The sequence below is a fragment of the Diadema setosum genome, chromosome 7, assembly GCF_964275005.1.
Source record: "Diadema setosum chromosome 7, eeDiaSeto1, whole genome shotgun sequence".
NCBI classification, from domain to species: domain Eukaryota; kingdom Metazoa; phylum Echinodermata; class Echinoidea; order Diadematoida; family Diadematidae; genus Diadema; species Diadema setosum.
The window spans coordinates 12931885-12953594 of NC_092691.1; the positions used below are offsets into that span (position 1 = coordinate 12931885).

Sequence of the window (21710 nt, forward strand, 5' to 3'; positions counted from 1 at the left end):
AAGTTTGGTGTTCTTTCCAAGCCCCCAAGAGGGATCATGATTTCGACATCAGAGAGTCAACCTCTACTGGATATTGCTCTCTCTCTCCTGCATCTTGATACTTCTATATTTTACTCTGATGTACATACTCGTCATTTAACTTGTCATTGAACTTCATCATGATATTTCTGAACGATTGTGAATAAACACTTTGCATCGATGAAATGTACCAAAACTGTACCTGAGCTCCTTCATTTCTGCTTCATAATAACATTCCAAATGTAACACCACCCGTTACATTACAATATATATATACAGTTGAACCTCTATTATCCGGCCTCCCTTTATCCGGATCTCTCTATTATCCGGACGCAATCTCGCCGTGATTTGTTATCTTTTTTTAATAATTACGGGAGGAAACACACATGAATTACATATACTTGATACATTTCTTAATAATTATTTAGGTAAATCATCCCAAGAATTTATAAAAGAAAATGATTTCCGCTTGCAAACACGAACCTCTATTTTGGGGTCTGTTACTGAGTGTAACAATGAAAAGGTCGCAGTATACACATTACTACATGTGGTACTACAATGGGCTACATCAGTACATGTGTATGTGTATGTACCATAGAGCTCTATTATACGGTATGTACATGTATAAAGCATTGAGTCTCCCGTATCCGGCCAAATCCCTTATCCGGACGAGCCCCGGTCCCGACTTGTCCGGATACGAGAGGTTCAACTGTATGTCATATTCATTCTTATCCATTAAACAATACACTGCTAAAGTTAAATGTCACAGGCACAATGAACTGATTGGGACAGCAGAGAGTATCATCATTAATCATCATTATCATCAAAATCATTCTAACTATAATCATTAATATCCAGTTGTACAGTCAGGCATTCAATATTTCATATATAAGACTAGAGAAGCACTCTGAGAGCGCAGACCTCCGCCAAGCATGCAGCTCATTTCCACCACTGATCTTGTTCAATTCCATAGAGATACATGTATCAGTGATTTCGACCCATATACGTACTTATAGCATTGTGTGCTGAAAGTCGCTCGATTTCCCAATATAGAAGCCTTTTGTTACGTCATAAACCCTCAGCTGCACGGCATGCCTTACCCTTGCAGAAACTAGAGCACGCACTTTAGTGCGCGCATGCCAACCTCAATACACGCAGCCTGAACTCCCAAGTTTATTGACCCTACCTGCCAAAATGTAAAAAATCCTTTATAACTTCCCAAAAAATTCTCGGATCACTACCAAAATTTTATAATCTGTTACCTGTATCATTCCAAACCTTTCCTGCAAGTTTCATCCAAACTTGTTAACTACTTTTTGAGTTATTTTGCACACGGACAAACTAACTAACAAACGAACACACAACAGTAAAGAAAACATAACCTCCTCCCTTGGCGGAGGTAATAAATAAAAGATGTTACCAAATTAAGTCAAGTCTAAATTAAATCCTTACAGCTGGTTGATGGCTGCTAATTGGCATCATAGAAACTGTATTGTTCCTTTGACTGTTTTGGGGTGCTTCCTGATATTGAGCCTACACATCTGTTTGTAGTAATCACGCAAATTATTCCTTGAATTTTCCTTATATTCTATTGAATTCCTGAGACACTTTCATGATACCTACACATACCAGCCTTTTCACTTCAGAATTTGGTTAAGATCATGAATGGACTGTCATATACCAACTAAACGCATTCCAAGAAATACAAATTCTGAAATACCCACAGACTTTTCATTTGACCCATTAGATTTACAATAATGAATCACTACATGTATTTGTTAATAACCCGTTGAAGACGAGTCCCATGTATACTCAGGCAGGTGCCTATGGGAAATGCGTGTTGTAGCAAAATCAGCCCGTCCTCAATGGGTTAAACTATAGATGTGAACAATGAGAAACTTTCATTTTTATGAGATTCCAGCGATATAAATTGAAAGAGAGAGCTCTGTTTTTTTACTGTTTCCATCATCAGATGCAAGCACATCTTTTTCTGCCTTCTTTATACCCACTAATTGTGAAGTCATTTAAAAAAAACACAATAGCCCCAAAACATGTGGCTCATCGCTTTATCTAACGAGCGACTAGCCCAGTGTCAATGGCTTCCCACCACAACCAACCACAAGACCAGCAAAGCAAACCATCCCACCATGACACCAACATCACATGACCCAAACAAGCGTCACAGCTCGGAAAAACCACCTCACTCCCAGCATGCACGCTGATAAAGGATAACAAGAATACATGTGGGCCTCCTACGGGTAACTCCTGCGATAAGATTTAGAAACCATTCCACACACTTATCTTGACGGAGGAGTGCCCTCATGTAACCAACAAACTTCCTGTCATAAGACTTCTTTCAAGCAGCAAGAGTTGCCTTCTTTTAACTTACCTTGTCAAATCAATTCACAATGCTGGAATAGTGATTTGCTTCTTCTTTATTCTTTTTTTTATTCTACTCCATATTATCTGGACTGAAAAAAAAAATCCAGTACACATCACTATTGTTTATAATAGTCACACCTTTCTATAGAAGCCACCCAGGGGAGATGAAAAAGTGGGGTTTACAGACAGCAGCGCTGACGACTACAGACAGGTTTTACAATGTTTCATGTCCTGATATATCACATACCTGTACATGTATTATTGTTGTATGTATATAAAGTATTTATGTGTACTTGTATCAATGAGTTGAAAACATTTTGTACATTGAACAACATTGCTATTATAATCAATTTATTGCATACCAGCATGCCAAAGTAAGCAAGATTTTCATGACTGCACTTCTATATGCCTAAATGGTGGATGAATGTGATCATTGAATTGTTCACCATGCATGACTGGCACAGCTGCAAAACAGAAATACCGTTAGGGTACCAGTTTTCGACACTTTAGCACATTTCCTTGTTTACCATCAATACTGCACCGTTTTACCTCGGAATTTCGATATGAAGTTGAGCAACAAAGGCCAATAATAATATGCCTTGAACAAATTCCCATTTTAATGCACTCGTGTTCAATTTTTAAGCGATTTCCATCATGCCGTCGCTGGCATCAGATTTCGACACCCAGCATCATTTTTCAACACAATCACAGCGCGCATCACACAGAAATCACATGGCGCGTACAGTACCGCGGTACGCATACACTGCATTGTGGACGCAAATCAGCAATCATACCAGCGCAAGAACTTGTTGTTTCCTCTATAATGTGTCTTGATATGGGAATGTCGAAATCTGGTGCCACATTCTCAAAGCCAACTCTTTCTACAAGTTTGCTCATTTATCACGAATTCAGCCATGAAATTACTAAAGACGATTATGAAATCAAACATCAGGATTTGGCAAACAAATTGATACGAAAGTAAGATAACTGGCATGGGTGAATTTCATTTTACGGCGATGTATACAAAATGCGTCATATTGTTTTGAACCCCTACGTTGTACAAACGGCTGACATCAAAATTTTTGCAGACAATGTGTTGCTTTTCTCCGAAATCTGGGCCCTGTCGAAAACTGGTGCACTAACGGTACATGCTGAATTATAGCCTCAGCCGTGGCTCCATATGCCATAAGGGACTGTGGTTGCTACAGTTAACACACTACTGCAGAATTCAAAATGGTGACCACTGGCAGCATTAGGCAGGTGACCTTAATGCGCAGGGTCTTTGACTGGGCTTTTCTCCCAGGATTTTTTAGTGGCTACATACAGCAGGTGGCTGCTATAGAGAGGTGGCCACTATAAATGCAGGTTTGTTTATCCGATTATCAAATCATGTTCTACTAAAATCATCCTGGATGAGATTGTAACTTTAATCAGGTAGACTAGATATATCTATGACTGGATATTTTTTGAAGGAATATTAATTTTCACATGCTCAATGTTGAGAGAAAAGCAGTGGAGATAGAAACAGTCCCTATATACCTACCACCAACTCAATGGAAACAGTGCAGTCTCCTGCAAAACTGAATGAAATAGAACATACATATTTTGAGGACAATTCTGAGGAGTGGGATTGTGTGTTGCAGTCAGACTCATGAAAGTGGAGATGAAGTAAGAGAGAAGGAAAAGGTCTGTCATCTCACCTCATCCCCTGTGATGTTTCCTATGTTCGTCACAGTGACGTTCACTGTTACATTTTGGCACGGATGAATGCTGGCTGGAGTGAGGACAAGCTTGGAGTAGTTGAACTTTGTGTAGGACAAACCGTACCCAAATGGAAGGAGCGGATCACCATCAAAGTATCGATAAGTACGCCCAGCCATGGAATAGTTCTCCATTGGTGGTATCTTGAAACGAGAAATAAGAATTAGGACTTATGTTAATTCCCACTGTACATCACTGGAGAATGAAAGAAGTGCCATAAAAAAAAAAAAGTCATAAGAGCAGTATGAAAATGATGATATGCGGAGAATTTTATGGCATTATCAAACACAATATGTGCACACACAAACACACACACACTTGTGTATGTCCTTTCAGCTTTGTACACTTCTCCACCTTACTGATAAACATCCAATGGGTTGTTTCTATCACTTTCATAGTGTCATACATTTCATTTCATTAATAGACCCCTACGATGTTCACATACTTGGCACCTGGTATGTAAAATCTTACTTAACTTAATATTATAAACACAGAAGTATTGGAAAAAAAAAATCAGCACTGCCTTAGATGAAACCAATCAATCAGTGCAAGAGAGTGCTACTGTTCAATCGATCAATCATGAAAATGTCCATTAGATGAGTTCACCTGCTGTTCAGTGGCAGGCCATGTAAAGGGAAGCCTGCCCCCAGGGTTGGCTCCTGGAGAGTTTTGGAACATTTGTCGGAGAGCAACCCCAGTGGCCTGGGCTGGAAAGAAGCACTCCACAATTGCATGTACAGAAGGACTGGTGAGTGCCCAGGTAATATTGACGGGACCAGCATTGAAGAGAAGTAGGACAACCGGCTTGTCTGCAGCTAGATACATGTACAAGATGTAAGTACAACATGGGTATTGCATGTGACCCTGCATCACAAAACCACCAAAAAGTCGCCAGACATGGATTTTTAGTTAAGGGCAGATTCTGAAAGATCACACTCTAAGCGTTAAAATGATGTATACAGTTCTGTAACTCAATTCATATGGACTCCCCTGACCTATCTACATGTAAATACTGGAAAGAAAGCACACACTCTGGAAAAGTGTGAACTATTTCAAGAAAAGAGGCTCTGATGTACTGGGTCTATTGAAGTGCTTAATCTTTACCAAGCCATGCTAGCTGTGCGTTGAAAGGGACAAAACACAGCTAAAACCTCGTTCAAAGAAAGAAAAGACACACACAACAATGAAACTTTGATTCCACAGTACACAGCATTATCTCTTCTAAACTTCAATTCTGAATTACACATTCTTGCACTGTCAGAAAAATATGAATATACTGTAAAAGTGGAAATTGTTGAAGTGTGTGGACATTTTCACACATACACTGTATTGAGCAACATGAAACTACAGCTGTAGCATGAAAATAAAAGCATGTGAATATTTTGCTTGATATAAAATGTAACACTATCTTATATTTTGATTTCCCCGTGTCAAAAACACACAAAATTTATCTTACCCCTCCCCCCGCCCACAAAAATTACTCACACAAAACTGTCCACTTTTTTCATACATCATCTTGCATAGCTCGCACAAAACAAAAGCAAAATCATGGACTCTTGGGATAAGGACAAATGACAGGTGCATGCAAGTCACATCTTGGACTGAGGTCATCACATCACACTCTGCATGATCAATCTCTCAGGCAGTGTCTAGGAGAAGCAACAAAAACACAAAAACCACAATTACCAGTTTTGACAGCTTCTTGAAGTAGCTGCAGTTGTCTGCCAGGTAATAGCATGTCTTTTCTGTCCTTTGACTCTGCTTCAACCCCAATACCTGTCAAGAAGAATGTACACTCACACTCTGTGAATCATGCATTCTAGCTGACCAATACAGCCTCACAGACTCTCTCTGTTTCCATTGAATCACCCTATTGTTTCATTTGTTCCTTGTCACTTTACAAACTGTTTTTGATGCACATGCTCATTCACTCCACCCACCCCCCCCCCCAAACGTATGTAGCATTTTATACAATAGTTATTCCACATTGTTAGCAGTGCACCAGCTATTCGCTCTGGATTGTTCCACCTGCTGGTGGTCAGATGTAACATGCCTCAAATCATAGTCATGTATTCATATGTATCAGCAATAGACAATCAAATTAAATACATACATCATACTGTATACGCCAAATATTTCGCAAAGTTTTTATTTTCGCGAATTTCGCAATTCAGGTGCTATTCACGAAATTAAAGACACACGAAAATATTGACTCTGATCCTGATGTGGATGTGACGTACGCATGTACATTTCTCCGTTCAGTACACGACTCCACGATCAGGAATTTAACCACTTGTGAAATCGTCAGGAATTCCTGATTCGTGAAAATTTAGACTCGCAAAATATATGGCGTATACAGTATGCACAATATTCTTACACAAGAACAGTAATGGACATGCATACTGCCGATATTTGTAGGCTTTCAAACAAAACATAAAACTGCAGTGTATTACAGTAAATAGTGAAAACAACAAGGTTTCATCACTTGAAATAAATTTGTCTGCCATTAAGACTTTAAAGTGTTATTCATAATCTCTTCCCTTTATCATTATACAGATTTTTCAGAGTAATTTCACATTGCAAATGTAATTGCAGAATAAAAAACAACAACAACAAATATACTTCTGGTAGACATGGTTGCATTGTATAATCTTTCTCACCCGTTCCCAAGCACACCACCACTAAATCTGCCCCATCCACAGCAGCTGAGATGGACGTCTGATTGTAGGACGGACACTTTGGATACTCGCATCCAGCGGCAAATCTGGTCTCAGTTGCTAAGGGAGACAGTCCACTCAGAACATTGGTAATGTAGGTGCGATCAGTGTTGGCATGGTAATTTCCAAACAGTAGGTCAGTGGCATTAGCAAATGGGCCGACAACCTATAAAAACAATAAACATCAATGCTTCATATAAGTCATATTACAGTACCAATAAAACAACTAGAGATTGTAATTTATCATCACTGACAAATTAAGGTCATCCGATTTTTTTTTATCAATGATTCGAGTCCTGATCGCAATACGCATGACCATACAGGTTTCATCTGTGTTTAGAGACATTGGCCGTGTGATGTTTGGATTCTCATTTAGAAAAGGGAGTCATATCTGCCATCCTTGGTACTAAATTCTGTATACACTAGATAACGAAGATACAGCAACAAATACATATGACCTTTGACCCACCTTTACACTCCCAAGATGGCACCTGAGGAAAAAGTGGTTAATTTGTGAAATGATTCTTGCGACATCGTCTATAAGTGTGCAAAATATGGGAAAGATAGGACAGGTATTCACCAAGATACAATATGAAACAGTCATGACCTTTGACCCTTATTTACATAAACAAGATGGCGTCTGATCAAGAAGTCTTAATTTTATGAAATAATGTAGGTGACATGAACTAAACATGTGCAAAATATGGTGGTGATAGAGCATGTTTTTCTTGAGTTTTTGCAAAGAAAGTTGCGCAAAGAAAGAAATATTTCAATACATCGTTGATGAGCTTTAATTTCAACCAAGTATTTTGACGTGATACCGACATCGTGTGAAAAAACAACGGGCACTTAACGATGATAGCACAAAGTTTCAGCTACAACATATTAACATCTAGGAGAAATTCACTGAAGCATAAGTGAGATAGTGCTTGATAACGATAGTCATGTCAATTTTCACATCTAGAAAAACTCCCTCCCATAGAGATAACACGTAATAGCGAAGATTGAGAAAGAAGTACTATGACCTTTGACCCCACTTTGCACACCCAAGATAGCATCTTAGCAATTAGTGGTTATTTTGTGAAATGATCCTTGTAACATGGTCTTTACTTGTGCAAAATATGAGAAAGATAGGACATATATTTACCAAGATACAGGATGAAACATTTATGACCTTTGACCCTAATTTACATACCCAAGATGGCGTCTGATCAAGTAGTTGTTATTTTGTGAAATAATGTTCGTGACATGAACTAAACATATGCAAAATATGGTGGTGATAGGGTATGTTTTTCTTGAGTTATTGCACAGAAAGTTGCAAAAAGAAAGAAATTTTTCAATACATCGAAGATGCGCTTTAATTTCAACCAAGTTTTTTCACGTGATCCCGACAACGTATGAAAAAACGAAGGGCACATTAACGATAGCCCTATGTCTCAGCTACAACATATTGAAATCTTAGAGGAATTCACCGAAGCATAAGTGAGCTAGTGCTCGATAAAGATAGTCATGTCAATTTTCATTTCCATAAAAATTGCACTCCTATAGAGATTACACGTAAACTGGTCAAATTTGACAGGGTTACCTTCAATCCATTTTTTCGAGGTGATGTCGTCATCTCATAAAAATTGTGTAATTACATTTATGAAAGAGCATTTCATAAGCTACAACATATTGAAATTTAGGTGGAAATTGGCAAAGGATAAGTGAGACACGCTCGAGTAAACTTGAAATTTGATGACGTCATTTTGAAAATTTACTTTTTTTACTTTATTAAGAAATTTGATATCTTTTAATCATTTTTTCAGTATCGCCAACCCATGAAATGATATCTACAACTCATCAGCTTTCAAAATATGTAAAGAAAATGGGGGGTCACCGTCCATCCTGAAGAGTAAAATCGGATTTAAAATTGGAGGTTTTTTGGCATAGTTGCACTGTATATCGCCATTGACGCGCGCGCGGAATTTCAACTTTGACGGGCACGTATGACTTCATATTAAGTCGGATTGACTTGAAACTTTCTAGAAATATTCCTTGACATTTCAGGCATCTGATAAATGTGAAAAAAACGGGAAATTTCTATTGCATATGAGCTGTGCGTGCGCATATGTGCGCTCACATACGCGTCCGTCCGATTTTTTCAATTTTTCAAAAAATGCTCAAAATGGTCTGAAACGTGTGCAAAAATATTTTGAGCTCGATTGAAGCATACAAATATTTCAACGCACGCGTACGCGCACGTTTGAATAATAAATATGAATTTTGATAACATGAGTAGAATGCGTTTGACTTGAAATATATGTGACGTAAATTTAATTGAAAATTTCCATTCCATTAATGAGATATGAATGAAAATGTGTTTTCATATAATGACGTCATAGGGACGTCACGGTCGACTGATCACTGTGATTTTACTAGATCTGTCGTCTTTGGGACACGATACATACATGTATATGGTATAAGTTTGACATTGATAGGCAATGCACTTTCTGAGCTAACCTCTGCACAACTTTTGTCCAGAAATAAAGAAATAAAGAATCCGTACAGATACAGAAGGTGATCCGAGAGGATACTCGGATCACCTAAATACTGTATATGGTATGAGTGACAAGGAATAAACGCGTTATGCAGAAGAGAATTCAGTTATTTTGGGGGTTATCAGAGAGGAGCAAGAGAGTCAAATTTTTTAAGTCTTGAAATCACCATCCCCTGCTTTGTTGTTTCCCTTCTTTGCCAAAATGAGAGTAAAACCCAAGGAATGTGATGCAATTTTCCTATAACAATTTGTGTGAAGTTAGAACACTACACAGTGCTCTATTCTTACATGGTTTGACATTCGTTACAACATGAAAAAAGATCTGAATCTTCACAAGCATTTAATAAATCACGGGTAAAACGGATCACTTATCAAACTTGTATCAATATGATTCAAGGTGCATATTTGGGGGGCTGTTGTGGCTCAGCGGATGAGATGATAGGCTATCATTGATCACAAAGTTCCTGGTTTGAGTTTCTGCCTGTTCAAGGCACTTCATCACAATGGCCTAGTCCTTCAGAGGGGAATTATGGGGCTCATGTTTGCTTGCTATGAAGCATCCACTGCTCCCTTAGCAGACATGTGATAGTTATCAGTCTAAAATCTAATAGATTACCTCCAATAAAAAGAAAAGAGAAAAAAATATATATATATACATTGAAGTCACAGCATAGACAATGGTGACATTTTTCTTCTTTCTTTATCTGTTTTTCTTTGTGGGCTACATGGGTTGAGTAACTACAAGATCTAAATCAAATTTTCTGTAGTCATGTCATATCCCATTTAAAGAAGGATTAGACAAATAACTATCTTTGTACCTATAGACATAATCATTCTTCGTACTGCATATGCAAATTCATGGGATAGTTTTACTTTTCTATTCTCCATTACAACTTGTCTGAATAAACAAGAACTCAACTTTGTACAATGCATATGAAGTCATGGCAGAGCAAAGCTACCATTTAAGGGTTTTTTTTTTATGGCGTTTTTTTGTTTGTTTGTTTGGATGTATACACAATATATGATAGTGTCCTCAACTAGGAATGTGTGACACTAAACATAGCATTCAAGGCACAAGAAATATGTCAGCAACAAGCAAGTAAGAACAAAGTAAGAAAACTGTATCTACATTTGTACAACATTGCATGTACTGCTTCATGCGCATTTTTTTCACAGGATTTCCCCCCCCCCCAAAAAAAAAAAAAAAAAACCAAAAACCAAAAACAACAACAACAAAAAACACAGTGTGAAATATTGCACTCCTGTTTTGTTGCTCTTAATTTCTCATTTTCTTTTCCCAGTTGCTGAGAATAAATCAAATACAATACCTTGTTAACAAGTTTTAAGTATTGGTCATGTTACAAGAGCAGATCAAGAGAGCCTAATGTCTGGAGTTTCATCTACTTAACATGTCTCTGGATACTTCAAAAGTCTACTGAAATCATTTGGTATCTCACCGCAAGTGTCTTAATGCTGCCCTCTACTGGCAAGGTGTCTTTCTCATTCTTGAGCAGCACAAAACTCTTGAGGGCAGCCTTCACTGCCAGGTCCCGGTGGTAGGGAGACTCAACCACTTCCTCCACTGTCAGTGCCTTGTAAGGATTTCGGTGATCTGGGTCAAACTCCCCTAGACGTAGACGAGTGTAGAACAAGGGACGCAAACTCTCCTGTAATTCTTGCGGAGTCAGCATTCCCAGTTGAACCTATACAAATGTCAGGAAGAACCAAAAGATGAGGATAACTCTGGAAGATTTCTCTCTTCGTGCATTTCCTAGTTTGTTCTTACAGGAACAGTTTTTATGTATTTTATGTATTCTGCATGTGTCAAAATTCTATTTACCATAAGATCAAATAAGGCAGAACTTGGCATAATTCTCTGCCTACAAATATAATCACAGCCACATTTTCAAACACAAACACTCACACACATAAACACATGCACAAATGAATCAAAAAAAGATCACACAATACTGTGGGGATATGTGCAGCATTCCAACTTGGCAGAGAATGATGCTGTGCTTTTTTACAATTCTTATTCTTTCAGATTTTCCTATTTCACTCCTCTGTTATTCACAATTGTTTGTATCAGTTGCAGATTTCTTTAAAGAATCTTAATTCCAAAAATCATCACTGATTTTTAAACAGGCAACACATTTTAGATAATTACAATTCCTATTTCTGTCTCAAATAGGCATCTTCTTCATTTTGAATTATCCTTCTGATTTTCTGCGAATATTTTTCCCCAGAGCTTGCTGAGTTGAGGACGAGGTGATTTTGCTATGTACAACATGCATTTCCTATCGACACCTGCCCGAGTATACTCGGGACTAGTCTTCAACGGGTCAAGCAAAACACTCTGGAAGAAATAGCTTACAGCTTCCATGAGGTGTGCATACACCGGTGGTAGAGAGTATCCAAGCTCTAGGTTGCATCCCGCCTTCAGGCTCCTCACAGCTGTTTCCAGGGGCGATGAGGTGTAGTGATGAGTCGTCTGGATCCGCTCCAGGGCTTGCTGATCACTGACAACGTAGCCCTGGAAGCCCCACTCCTTGCGAAGGATGTTGGTCAGGAGATATGTGTTTGCACAGGCCGGAATACCGTTCACACTATAAAGGTTTACGACAAAAACATTGTGAATAGATATGCCATCCTAACACTGGCAGATAATTCACATGGATTTCATCCTTTACAGTTACTAACTTAATTATCTTCATTTGACTATATACTTACAATAGTTTAATTACACAGACTGTGGTAATAGATAACTTATATGTGACCCGCTACAACAAAAGGATCCGAAAGTCGGGGAGGACAATTTTCTTAAAATGGCATGACATTATTCCCTTACTCTTCTACTTTCATTTCTTATATAGCACAACTCATAAAATTACTCGGTTGCGAAGATATCGATGATTTTATTAGCGCATGTCAAGTGGTTGAGAAAATCAGTTTCGAGAAAAACGCCTTCAAAGTTTACCTTCCGAAACTATCATGATCAAGGGGAGGCGAGACAGTTTTCACCGCTTGACAATAGAAGGCATGCTCCTAGCGACCTCCGTGATGTTCATTCAAGCTTAGTGTCAGCGATCTACGCACAACCAATCAGTAATTAGGATGCCACTTACTGACCAATAAGATCACTCCCTCGTTGCTAGGGGTGGAGTCTAGCTGCGGCGCTAAATCCAAAGCTTCAGACACGTTTCTGTTACGTTGAAAGTCGGAAAATCATGGCCCAGAAAAACGCTGATTTCTTGCCTTTCCTTTGATCATTTAGCTTCGAAATTTCGGCTGATGATAGACGAAACATTAGACTACAAAATTGTGCCAAAAACAGAAATCCGAATGTTTTGACCAATTTTGATGATGCGACTTCAAACTCGATTTTCTCGGCTCAGCCGTCAGCGACTTTAGGATCCTTTTGTTGTAGCGGGTCACATATGAGAAGACAAAAAGAAAAACATCCAATCAGGTTTACACATTTCCAGTGCATGGTTTCTTGGACATGCAATAAGAACTCTCAAAAATGCCCCATCCTAATTTATAGGGTTAAATTGTATATAAAAGGAAGCAGAAAAGGAAGCAGAATAAAGAAAGGTTATAAAAGCAAGCAGATTGTGTAGACCAAATACATGTATCTGTTTCTCACCACGTACATTCTGTATACCATGGAAGTTCACTGACCTCTTCAGCTTTTATCTGTACGCTGTATTTGTTAAATGTCTGCCTCTATTTGTCCATTACCTATTATAGCTGCACATGATGCTGTAGGTTCCCGCTTTGACACATTCTTTGAATGCTGAGATGTACGTCACCTGCATATCTCTATCGCTAACCTGTAGAGATATGGAATGTGTGCACATGTATGTAACGATAAAAAGAAACTGAACACCAGCATTGCTGACTCAGGACATTCTCATTTTGATCATAATAACTTAGAGCATTATAATCATTATGTCTATCACTATAAGTAATGCTGCTCTATCATTACTTTAACTTCTTTTCATATTAATGTAATTATTAGTAGTAGTATTATCACCAGTATCATTACCATTACCATTGTTACTAATGTTACTCTTAACTATTACTATCACATGTACCTTGGTACTTGTATAACTATAATTATCATTACTATTTTCATCATCATAAATAACATCAGCAAAAAAAAGAAAGAAAAAAAAAACGATGTATGAACTGAATGCTGTTCTTACAGCATAAGTTGAGCAAACTTTATGGTTTTGCCAAATGGCCCTTATATCAATACTTAGATTTTCTAAACATTCATCTACAGGGATCATGTTGTGAGGGGAGTTGGGGTTGATACCTTTGCATCAAAGGTAAATCTAGATGAAGGGATGTCTTCCGGTCCCGAGTAAGCAGCGAAGTGTTTGCATCCAGCATTGGCTAGGATGTATCGAGGGTGGCTGCCCTGCAAACCCCAGACAAAATTTTTGGCCAGTTCCCCTGTGAGATACGGATCCTCTCCATACGTTTCCTGTAGCCAACAAAAATACGCTATCAATGAAAATACACAGACATATAAAAAATGATAGTCAAATTACATTTTGACAGACTTATCATAATTTTGGGAAATCCTCTCCATGTCACAGGAACATTCATATCCAATGCATACAATTACAAAACATATGTTTTGAAATAAATGTTTAAATTTGAGTGCTGAATTTTTAAGATTAAAGACCTAGTAAAGTTTTTGGCTAGTGGAAAGTTATCTGTAAGAAGCTACCTCGGAACTGTTTTAGTTGTTGCTTCAATTTTTTCTGATACCAATCACTGAATAAAAAAAAACAACTGTCACATTATAATGTTGTGATTCATAAAAAAAGAACTTTTTTCCACTGTCTACGCTCTAGATAACACGAGGTTACAAACCTGATTTCTTCCCCAGTAAGGATGTCTCATTATGTTAATGACAGGACTGAAGCAGCTTAATCCTTGATGGTCAGAAAACTCTGCATGCTCCGTGTAGTAGTTATTCTTTGCTCTCACTTCATAGCCTGTTGCATTTGCAACCTCATGAACAAGTCCCCGGCTGCAACACAAAATTACCATATTCCATGAAATAGAAATCAAAGGTGTCACTCAAAGTGTTGTATCCTAGTATTGTTAATGACATCAAAATGATCATACTGTTGTATAAACTACAATGTACGCTTGTTGTTTGCTTAGTACAACGGATGTCCCTTGAAAGTTATTTGAATAGAACATTACAGGGCAATTCCAAAAAAAAATGGAAATTTTTCCTACACATCACAAATCTGCAAGTACAATGTAATTTGAAAAAAAAATATGTGAGCTACAGAGACAGATTTAGTATCAAATGCTAGAGCTTGTAAAGTTATTTCATTTGAGTCAGTGGTATTTTGATTTGTGCATGCAGGCATTCTTTTCTTTAAAAAAAAAAAACATTTTGGGGCAATAATTATGGTTGGGTTTGTTTTTTTTTGTATAAAAACACACTATCTTTGAGTCTATCTTTGCCATATTCATCCACACTTCAGAATTTAAGTAATTTAAGTAATTTATGCTTAAGAATGGACCAAAAAATACTAATATTGGCCTTGTCTAAAGCCTCTCTTACATCCCGTCATGCATGTTTAGAGATTGTGCGCACTCGGAGTTCCTGTCAGGCGTGGAGTTGTCGCAGGGTGAAAATTAAATCGGAGGGGAAGCATGTAGTAAGTACTTAATGAGTGGGTGTGTCTTGCTCAAAAAGTGTGGCCCGCAAGTGGTCTGTACGCCTTTTTGGAAGTAGGAAGAAGTAAGGAGCACGTAAGATCTCTACTTCTGTCGCACACAATTAGTGGGATAATTGTACATGAATTGCAAGTGAAGCGTGCGTTTTCAGAAATCGTACTTACGAAGTAAGAGAAACGTAACAGAAACGTAAGGAGCACGGAAGTGTTAAGCAAGACAATTGTGCGTCAAATTGGAAGAACGCACGGATAATCACAATAATATAAAAGGGTGCACTGAGTCTCTTCATCATTCGTGTGGACTCACTGCAGAAAATGTCGATGCGGAACTGAAAGCACGCTCTCCGTATCAGCTTTTATATAGGAGCACGATGCACCTGAACATGTCTCAACATGTACTTCTGACGCACTTTCTATCGTGCTGATCACGTTCATCGTCTGAGTGTGACGTACTTCACAAGTACGGTAGTAGTACTCACCACGCATTTTGGAAGTAGGTAATACGCACATAGGAAGTGTGCTCACCCCAAGTAAAAGCCTCTTGCGTGGTAAGTACGCCTTCGTGGGAAAATACCCCCCCCCCCGAAATTGTTGCATGTTTTGCCTGCGTTCTACACGCACGCCTATCGAACTTACTCAGTACTTTTGTCTTGCGTACTCGGAGCGTGCCCCATGCATGCTTATTGTCACAGCCAGGTCGTAGCGAACAACTGACAGGCCAGTTTTCAGGCTGCGTGCTCTGCGTCGTGTTTGCGACCACCAAAAAAAATACTTTCCACTTGCGTGCATCTCACTACTTGGCCCACTTTTGGCACGCAAACCACTCGTAGTAGCAGCACGACCGATTGTAAGAGAGCCTTTAGATAAGAACTGTACCGGTACTGAAGAGCTCTGTTATGTCCGTAAACTACTAAAAGCTGCATTTGTGAACCTGCTGAGTAAAATTAATGCTGAATCTGCTGACTAACTGTTGCACACAATTATCGATATATGACAAAACAAAACAAAAACAGGCTGTTCAGTTTTCGAATTAGATCTGATCTAGTGCAAGTAAATTACTAAAGCAGACATTGTACCTAAAAGCTGCTGCTAATCCGATGGCTTGAGGAAAGGCCGTCGCATTTTCAGTCGCCTGTGCATCTCCATGCAGACATTCCGTGTTCCATACGTACCGCTGGATCCTAAGGCGAGAGATCGGCGGGGATGGCCCGTTCGGACCTGCGCCACCCTTGGCGAGCTGGTATGTCATTTCATCTACTTTCAAGCGGCTTAGCAAGTCGTCTAACCTTTGGTCCCATGACAAAGTGTCGTTCCAGAAAGGTATTTTCATATGTCCAATAGACAGACATTCTCCAGATCTGAAGTTTGAGACGAAGGCAGCAATAAAGCAGAAAATCAGCGACTGCTTCATTTTCGTGATCATGTGTGTTTTGGTCAGAGCAGAAGATCACCGCAGTCCGGTCCGTCCAGCAGCAGGCAGGCTGCGCCTGTGCATGTCTATACAAAATAGCATCATGTATCAGGTGACCCCGGATAGGAGGTCACCTGATATTTCAGTAGAAAAGCCTCACGTGACTACGGAGTTCAGGGTCAGACAGCTCCACGCTTTGTATTTTTAACCAATGCAAATAGTAAACATCATTATGAATTTGACATATTGATTGTATATCCACTTTCTGCTTGTGACCGACCAGAATGAAATGAATGGCAGAACTCTTTTTGGCCTTCCCAACACAGTGTGCAAAAACCGGAGATCACAATAATAGAACATTTAAGGAAAAAAAAAAAGATTTTTCTTGAATTCAATTCAATTCAACAGGGCCTAGTTTACATTTGTTCCCATTATGAGATTTTAGCTATAAGAACACACTTATTCTGGTCCAAACTTCTGAAATTCTCTGCCATCTATATACTCATTTAAAAAGAGATTGAGGTTTTCTTTTTACAATTCCATATGATTCCTCAGAATCGGACTTGGTTGTGGGCGGATTTTGTTACTAGCTCGTAGAATCTGCATCGCCACCTCTATACTATCGCCACAATTGCCCGAATACTATGAAGGTAGGAATAAGGTTCATATCGCAGTTATCCATTTATTTTTCCTTTGTTTACAAAGGTGTCACAGTACTATTATTTCTTTTCACAAACTTCAAAGATTGCTGTCTCTGTTGTCTTGTTATCATGTTCGCCTCGTCATTTTTTTTTCTGATATAGTCTCTTGTTGTCCTCCATTTTTTGCTCAGTGGATAATATTGTTTATACACGGTACTTCACCTTGATTACTCTGTACTCTTTACAATGTATTGTAACTATAATGTATAACGTTTCATTATTGTTGTTTACTCTGTTCAACAGACATGGTCTTGTTTACGTTATTTCTCTGTCACAAAAGTCAGATGTAAGTTATGCTTGTTGTCGAAAAAAATATAATAAAGTAGAGCCTATGTATTTGAATTTGAATCCAAAAAATTGCCTCTAAGATTAGCTGAATTGAATTTAGGGTTGATTTTAAAGCTTTGTAAAAACGGCCCCAGATCAGAAACATTGGCACAACGTAGGCCTACTTGCTTTTACCACTGGATCTACAAGCTTTGGCGAAGGAAATACTGGTGTGATAACCCCTTGCTTTGACCAATCACACTGACATGACGTTCTCACATGCCTACCCGGTTTCCCTATATAGGCTCTAGTGACTGGTCGGACGAAAATTGTGGACAAGGATTTTTTTCTTCATTTTTTTTTTTTTTTTTGCTTCCTCCGAACATGTATAGTGTAGCCAAATTCGCGCTTCCACAAAAAAAAAAAGATCTAGAACAATAATTAAAAAACCTCTTATACTGATTTAGTCTTACTGTGCATACAGCAAATCAAGCCTATATTTTCATATTTGGAGGTTTAATGCCCTCCTTATCGCTTACTATAGTTCTACAAAGTGTGTAATTCTAAAACTCATGATTAGATTATTTTGTTCTTTAGACAGATGGTAGAACTAATGTCGGCAAAATTGATAACGGTGATTCTATCTAAGCTCTACATTTCAAGGATTTAATTGTCAACCATCCTGAGGTATGTGAATACTGATGATCTGTTGATGATATTTTGACGATTGCAGAAATAATGTGACTTCAAGTCTAGACGATTATATTATTATTTCATTTAACAATTTCAGAAGGTTTACATGCTTATTACAGATTACAGACATTTACAGTTGTCAATATCATCTTGGAATAGGGAAATTGAGAGAATATTTAAGAACAGTAGTCTTACATAGGCCTATAATTATTATAGTATGATAGACAAGAACCTTTCAATACAAATTATAACAAAATTTAATAGGGGACATTCTTATATCAAACGAAACAAGCTTTTACACAAAATTGGTTTTGAACAGTTTTTTTTCACAGTTTTGTACAAAAAGAAGTATAGAAACATACCAACATTTTATTTTTAGGGTGCCCAGAGGTTTTAAAACGATTGTATGCGGCAGGAGGCAATTGTAAAAGTTGTAAAAAAAAGTAGCAGTGATTGTTTGAAATCCATTTTAATGGGAGGATCCAGCATAATTGTTAGAATACAATTATGTTATTATTTCTATAAAACAAGGCACTCTGCCATTGCATCCGTACAAAAAGTAATAAAATCAAATCTTATAATAATAATAATAATAATATAATGTTCTTATATAGCGCAATTCAACACAAAATAGGTTCTCAAAGCGCTTTACATACATATATAATGAAACAAAGTCACAACTGAAAAGTGGCAAACCACATATCATAACAGTATAATTCTAATACTACTGGAAAGTTACTGAACATTGTATGCTGAACGAAATAAGTGAGTTTTCAATTGTTTTTTGAACAGTTCAGAGTTTTCTTGGGATCGGAGTAGCTGAGGAAGGGAGTTCCAGAGGACTGGACCTGCATGGGCAAAAGTCCTATCACCGTATCTCTTGGTCCTTCTTGTGTTAACTTGAAGCAGGTGCTGAGAGGCAGATCGGAGAGTTCTTGTAGGGACGTATGGAGTGACCAGTTCAGATATATAGTCGGGTGACATATTGTGTATAGCCTTGTGAACAAACAAAATGATTTTGTACTGGATCCGGTGTTGAATAGGGAGCCAGTGAAGCTCAGCGAGAATTGATGTTATGTGATCGCGCTTCTTACACTTTGTTACCAGACGGGCTGCAGAGTTCTGAATCCTTTGTAATTTACTAATCTCCTTGTCTGGAAGGCCAATTAGTAAGCTGTTTGAAAAGTCAAGGACAGAAGTCACGAATGCATGTACTAGCACCTCTGTTGTTCGCTTGTCAAGAAGGGTTCGGATCTTTCCTATTTTTCTCAGGGCAAAGGAAGCACTACGGCAGATGTTGTTGACATGTTGATTCATTTGAAGATTGTTGTCCAAGAAGACTCCTAACTCACGAACTGCTGCAGATGGCACGACTTGGCACTCTCCGGATGCAATGGGAGCCAGGGTTCTGGAGGGCTTGAAATGAGATGTCACATGCAGCACTTCCATCTTTCTGTCATTTAAGACAAGGTGGTTATGTTCCATCCATTTCCGGATATCTGCCAGACAGAGCTCAAGCCTCCTGATGATTCGATTTCTGTCAGTAGATTTCATAGAAATATAGAGTTGGGTGTCATCCGCATACATCATACAGCCAAATCCATGAGCTTTGATGATTTCCTGGACTGGAGTGGTGTAACAGATGAACAGAAGTGGTCCAATTACGGATCCTTGAGGGACACCCTATTTAAGTGGAATGGAGTCGGAGGTGACGCCGTTAACTGTCACTTTCTGTTCCCTGTCAGTAAGGTATGATGATAGCCAGGCTAATGCTGTTTCGGCTATGCCGAACCTGCTCTACAAGATTATATAGAGATTTAGAATCCAAAAATGAAAAAAGGCGTTGTTCCAGTTCGTTTTTCCACAGGTTCGTTATACCAAATGTTCACTGATCCGAAAATGAAAAAAAAAAAAAATGTTCGTTCATCTGAAATCGAAATAAGTTTCTGATTTCGAAGGTGCGATCGTTAGCCTAAGCACCTTAAGTCTTTTCATTTTTGGATTAACGAATCTTTGGAATAACGAACCTTATTCCATTTTGGGAGTAACAAACCTTCGGAATAACGAACCCAATAGTTTAATTTTCGGATTAGCGAATCATGGAATCACTAACCTTCGGAATAACGACACAATTTAATGTTCGGACTATAAACCAGGGAGGTGAGAGGAAGGAACACCTCCTTGAACTAACGAAGCCTTTTCCATTTTCTGACTAACGAACATAAGGAATTTGTGCATGTGTTTCGGAATAGCCTAACGAACCTTCGGAATAACGAGCATCAACCGTATGGATGGATGTTTGTGTGTGTGGGGGGGGGGGGGTGTTTGGGTGTGTGTGTGTAGGGGATGTTGGTTCATGAGTTCGTTGGTGTGTTTATTAATAGTGAAAGGAAGAAAGCGTATTAAATGTCGCATACCTCCCTTGGTAGGTGTTGGGGTGGGGAAACTTCATTCCATCCTTTTTTTTTTCTTTTTGCTTTTAAAGGAAACCAAAACCCAAAGAGACATGTGAATTGGGTGAAAGCAGCAACATTAGTAGAACACAAGGTGAAAGTTTGAGGAAAATCGGACAATCGATGCAAAAGTTATCATTTTCTTTAAGTTTTTTATTTTGGAACCGCTGGATGAGGAGACTACTAGGAGTTATGATGACATGTGTGGACAAAAATGATTTTAAAGAAAATATAAAGAAAACTAAACATGATTTCACTTTTCTAGCATAATGAAGGAACACTTGACTAACTGCTTTCAAAAAACAGGGAGAATAATTACTACCCGTAACATATGTCAGTATCAAGTTGATGGAGTGTGGAATTCCCTTTATATTTTCTTTATATTGTTGTCCACACACGACGTCATGAACTCTTGTAGTCTCCTCATCCAGCGGTCCCAACACCAAACTTTAAAAAAAATCACAATATCATAACTTTTGCATCGATTTTCCGATTTTCCTCGAACTTTCACTGATGTGTTCTACTAATGTTGCTGCTTTCACTCGATCAACATTTCTCTTTGGGTTTTTGTTTATTTTAAGCTATCTTGATTTGGAAAATAAATTGCATGATCAAGGAATTATATAAGCTAATACAAACAACCATTCAAATAAAAACACAAAAGTGTAACCCTTCCCTGAGTGTGTCAAAATTTCGTACCTTTTTTATTGTTTTGACTTTAGATTTCGTTCGGAAAAACTATAATTATGTATCAAAATGTGAGAATTTTCTTCGATAATCGAGAGAAAAGAAAAAAAAAGTGTTCTCAAATACATTTTGTATCGATGATCTGTTTCTACACGATGTAATTATTTCGTGTATCAGTTTATTGTGATGTTACGTGTTTTGTGAATGCAGAGCAAGAGGAGGAAATAAAACGTCATTGAAATAAAAGAAAATTGGCAGTACCCCGGATTACGGCGTACTAAATCAACTATTGATTTGAGTGAGTTTATCAAAAGATGGTCACTACGCTTGATCACGTAACTATTAACCACCGATACAGGTGTCTTCATCT

General features: G+C 38.2%; 1 protein-coding gene across 1 annotated transcript in view; it reads right to left on the reverse strand.

Moving 5' to 3' along the window:
• LOC140230374 (uncharacterized) overlaps positions 1–16551 on the reverse strand; it is a 42588-nt gene extending 26037 nt beyond the window's left edge. Inside the window, exons 1-10 of the mRNA XM_072310521.1 lie at positions 16205–16551; positions 14305–14464; positions 13739–13909; positions 13159–13250; positions 11792–12023; positions 10875–11120; positions 6822–7044; positions 5848–5937; positions 4768–4976; positions 4101–4304 (exon numbers count right to left, since the gene is read on the reverse strand). Of these exons, the coding sequence (XP_072166622.1) occupies positions 4101–4304; positions 4768–4976; positions 5848–5937; positions 6822–7044; positions 10875–11120; positions 11792–12023; positions 13159–13250; positions 13739–13909; positions 14305–14464; positions 16205–16551 (1974 nt within the window). The remainder of the gene's footprint in view (positions 1–4100; positions 4305–4767; positions 4977–5847; positions 5938–6821; positions 7045–10874; positions 11121–11791; positions 12024–13158; positions 13251–13738; positions 13910–14304; positions 14465–16204) is intronic.
• Between the last annotated feature and the right edge of the window lie 5159 nt (positions 16552–21710).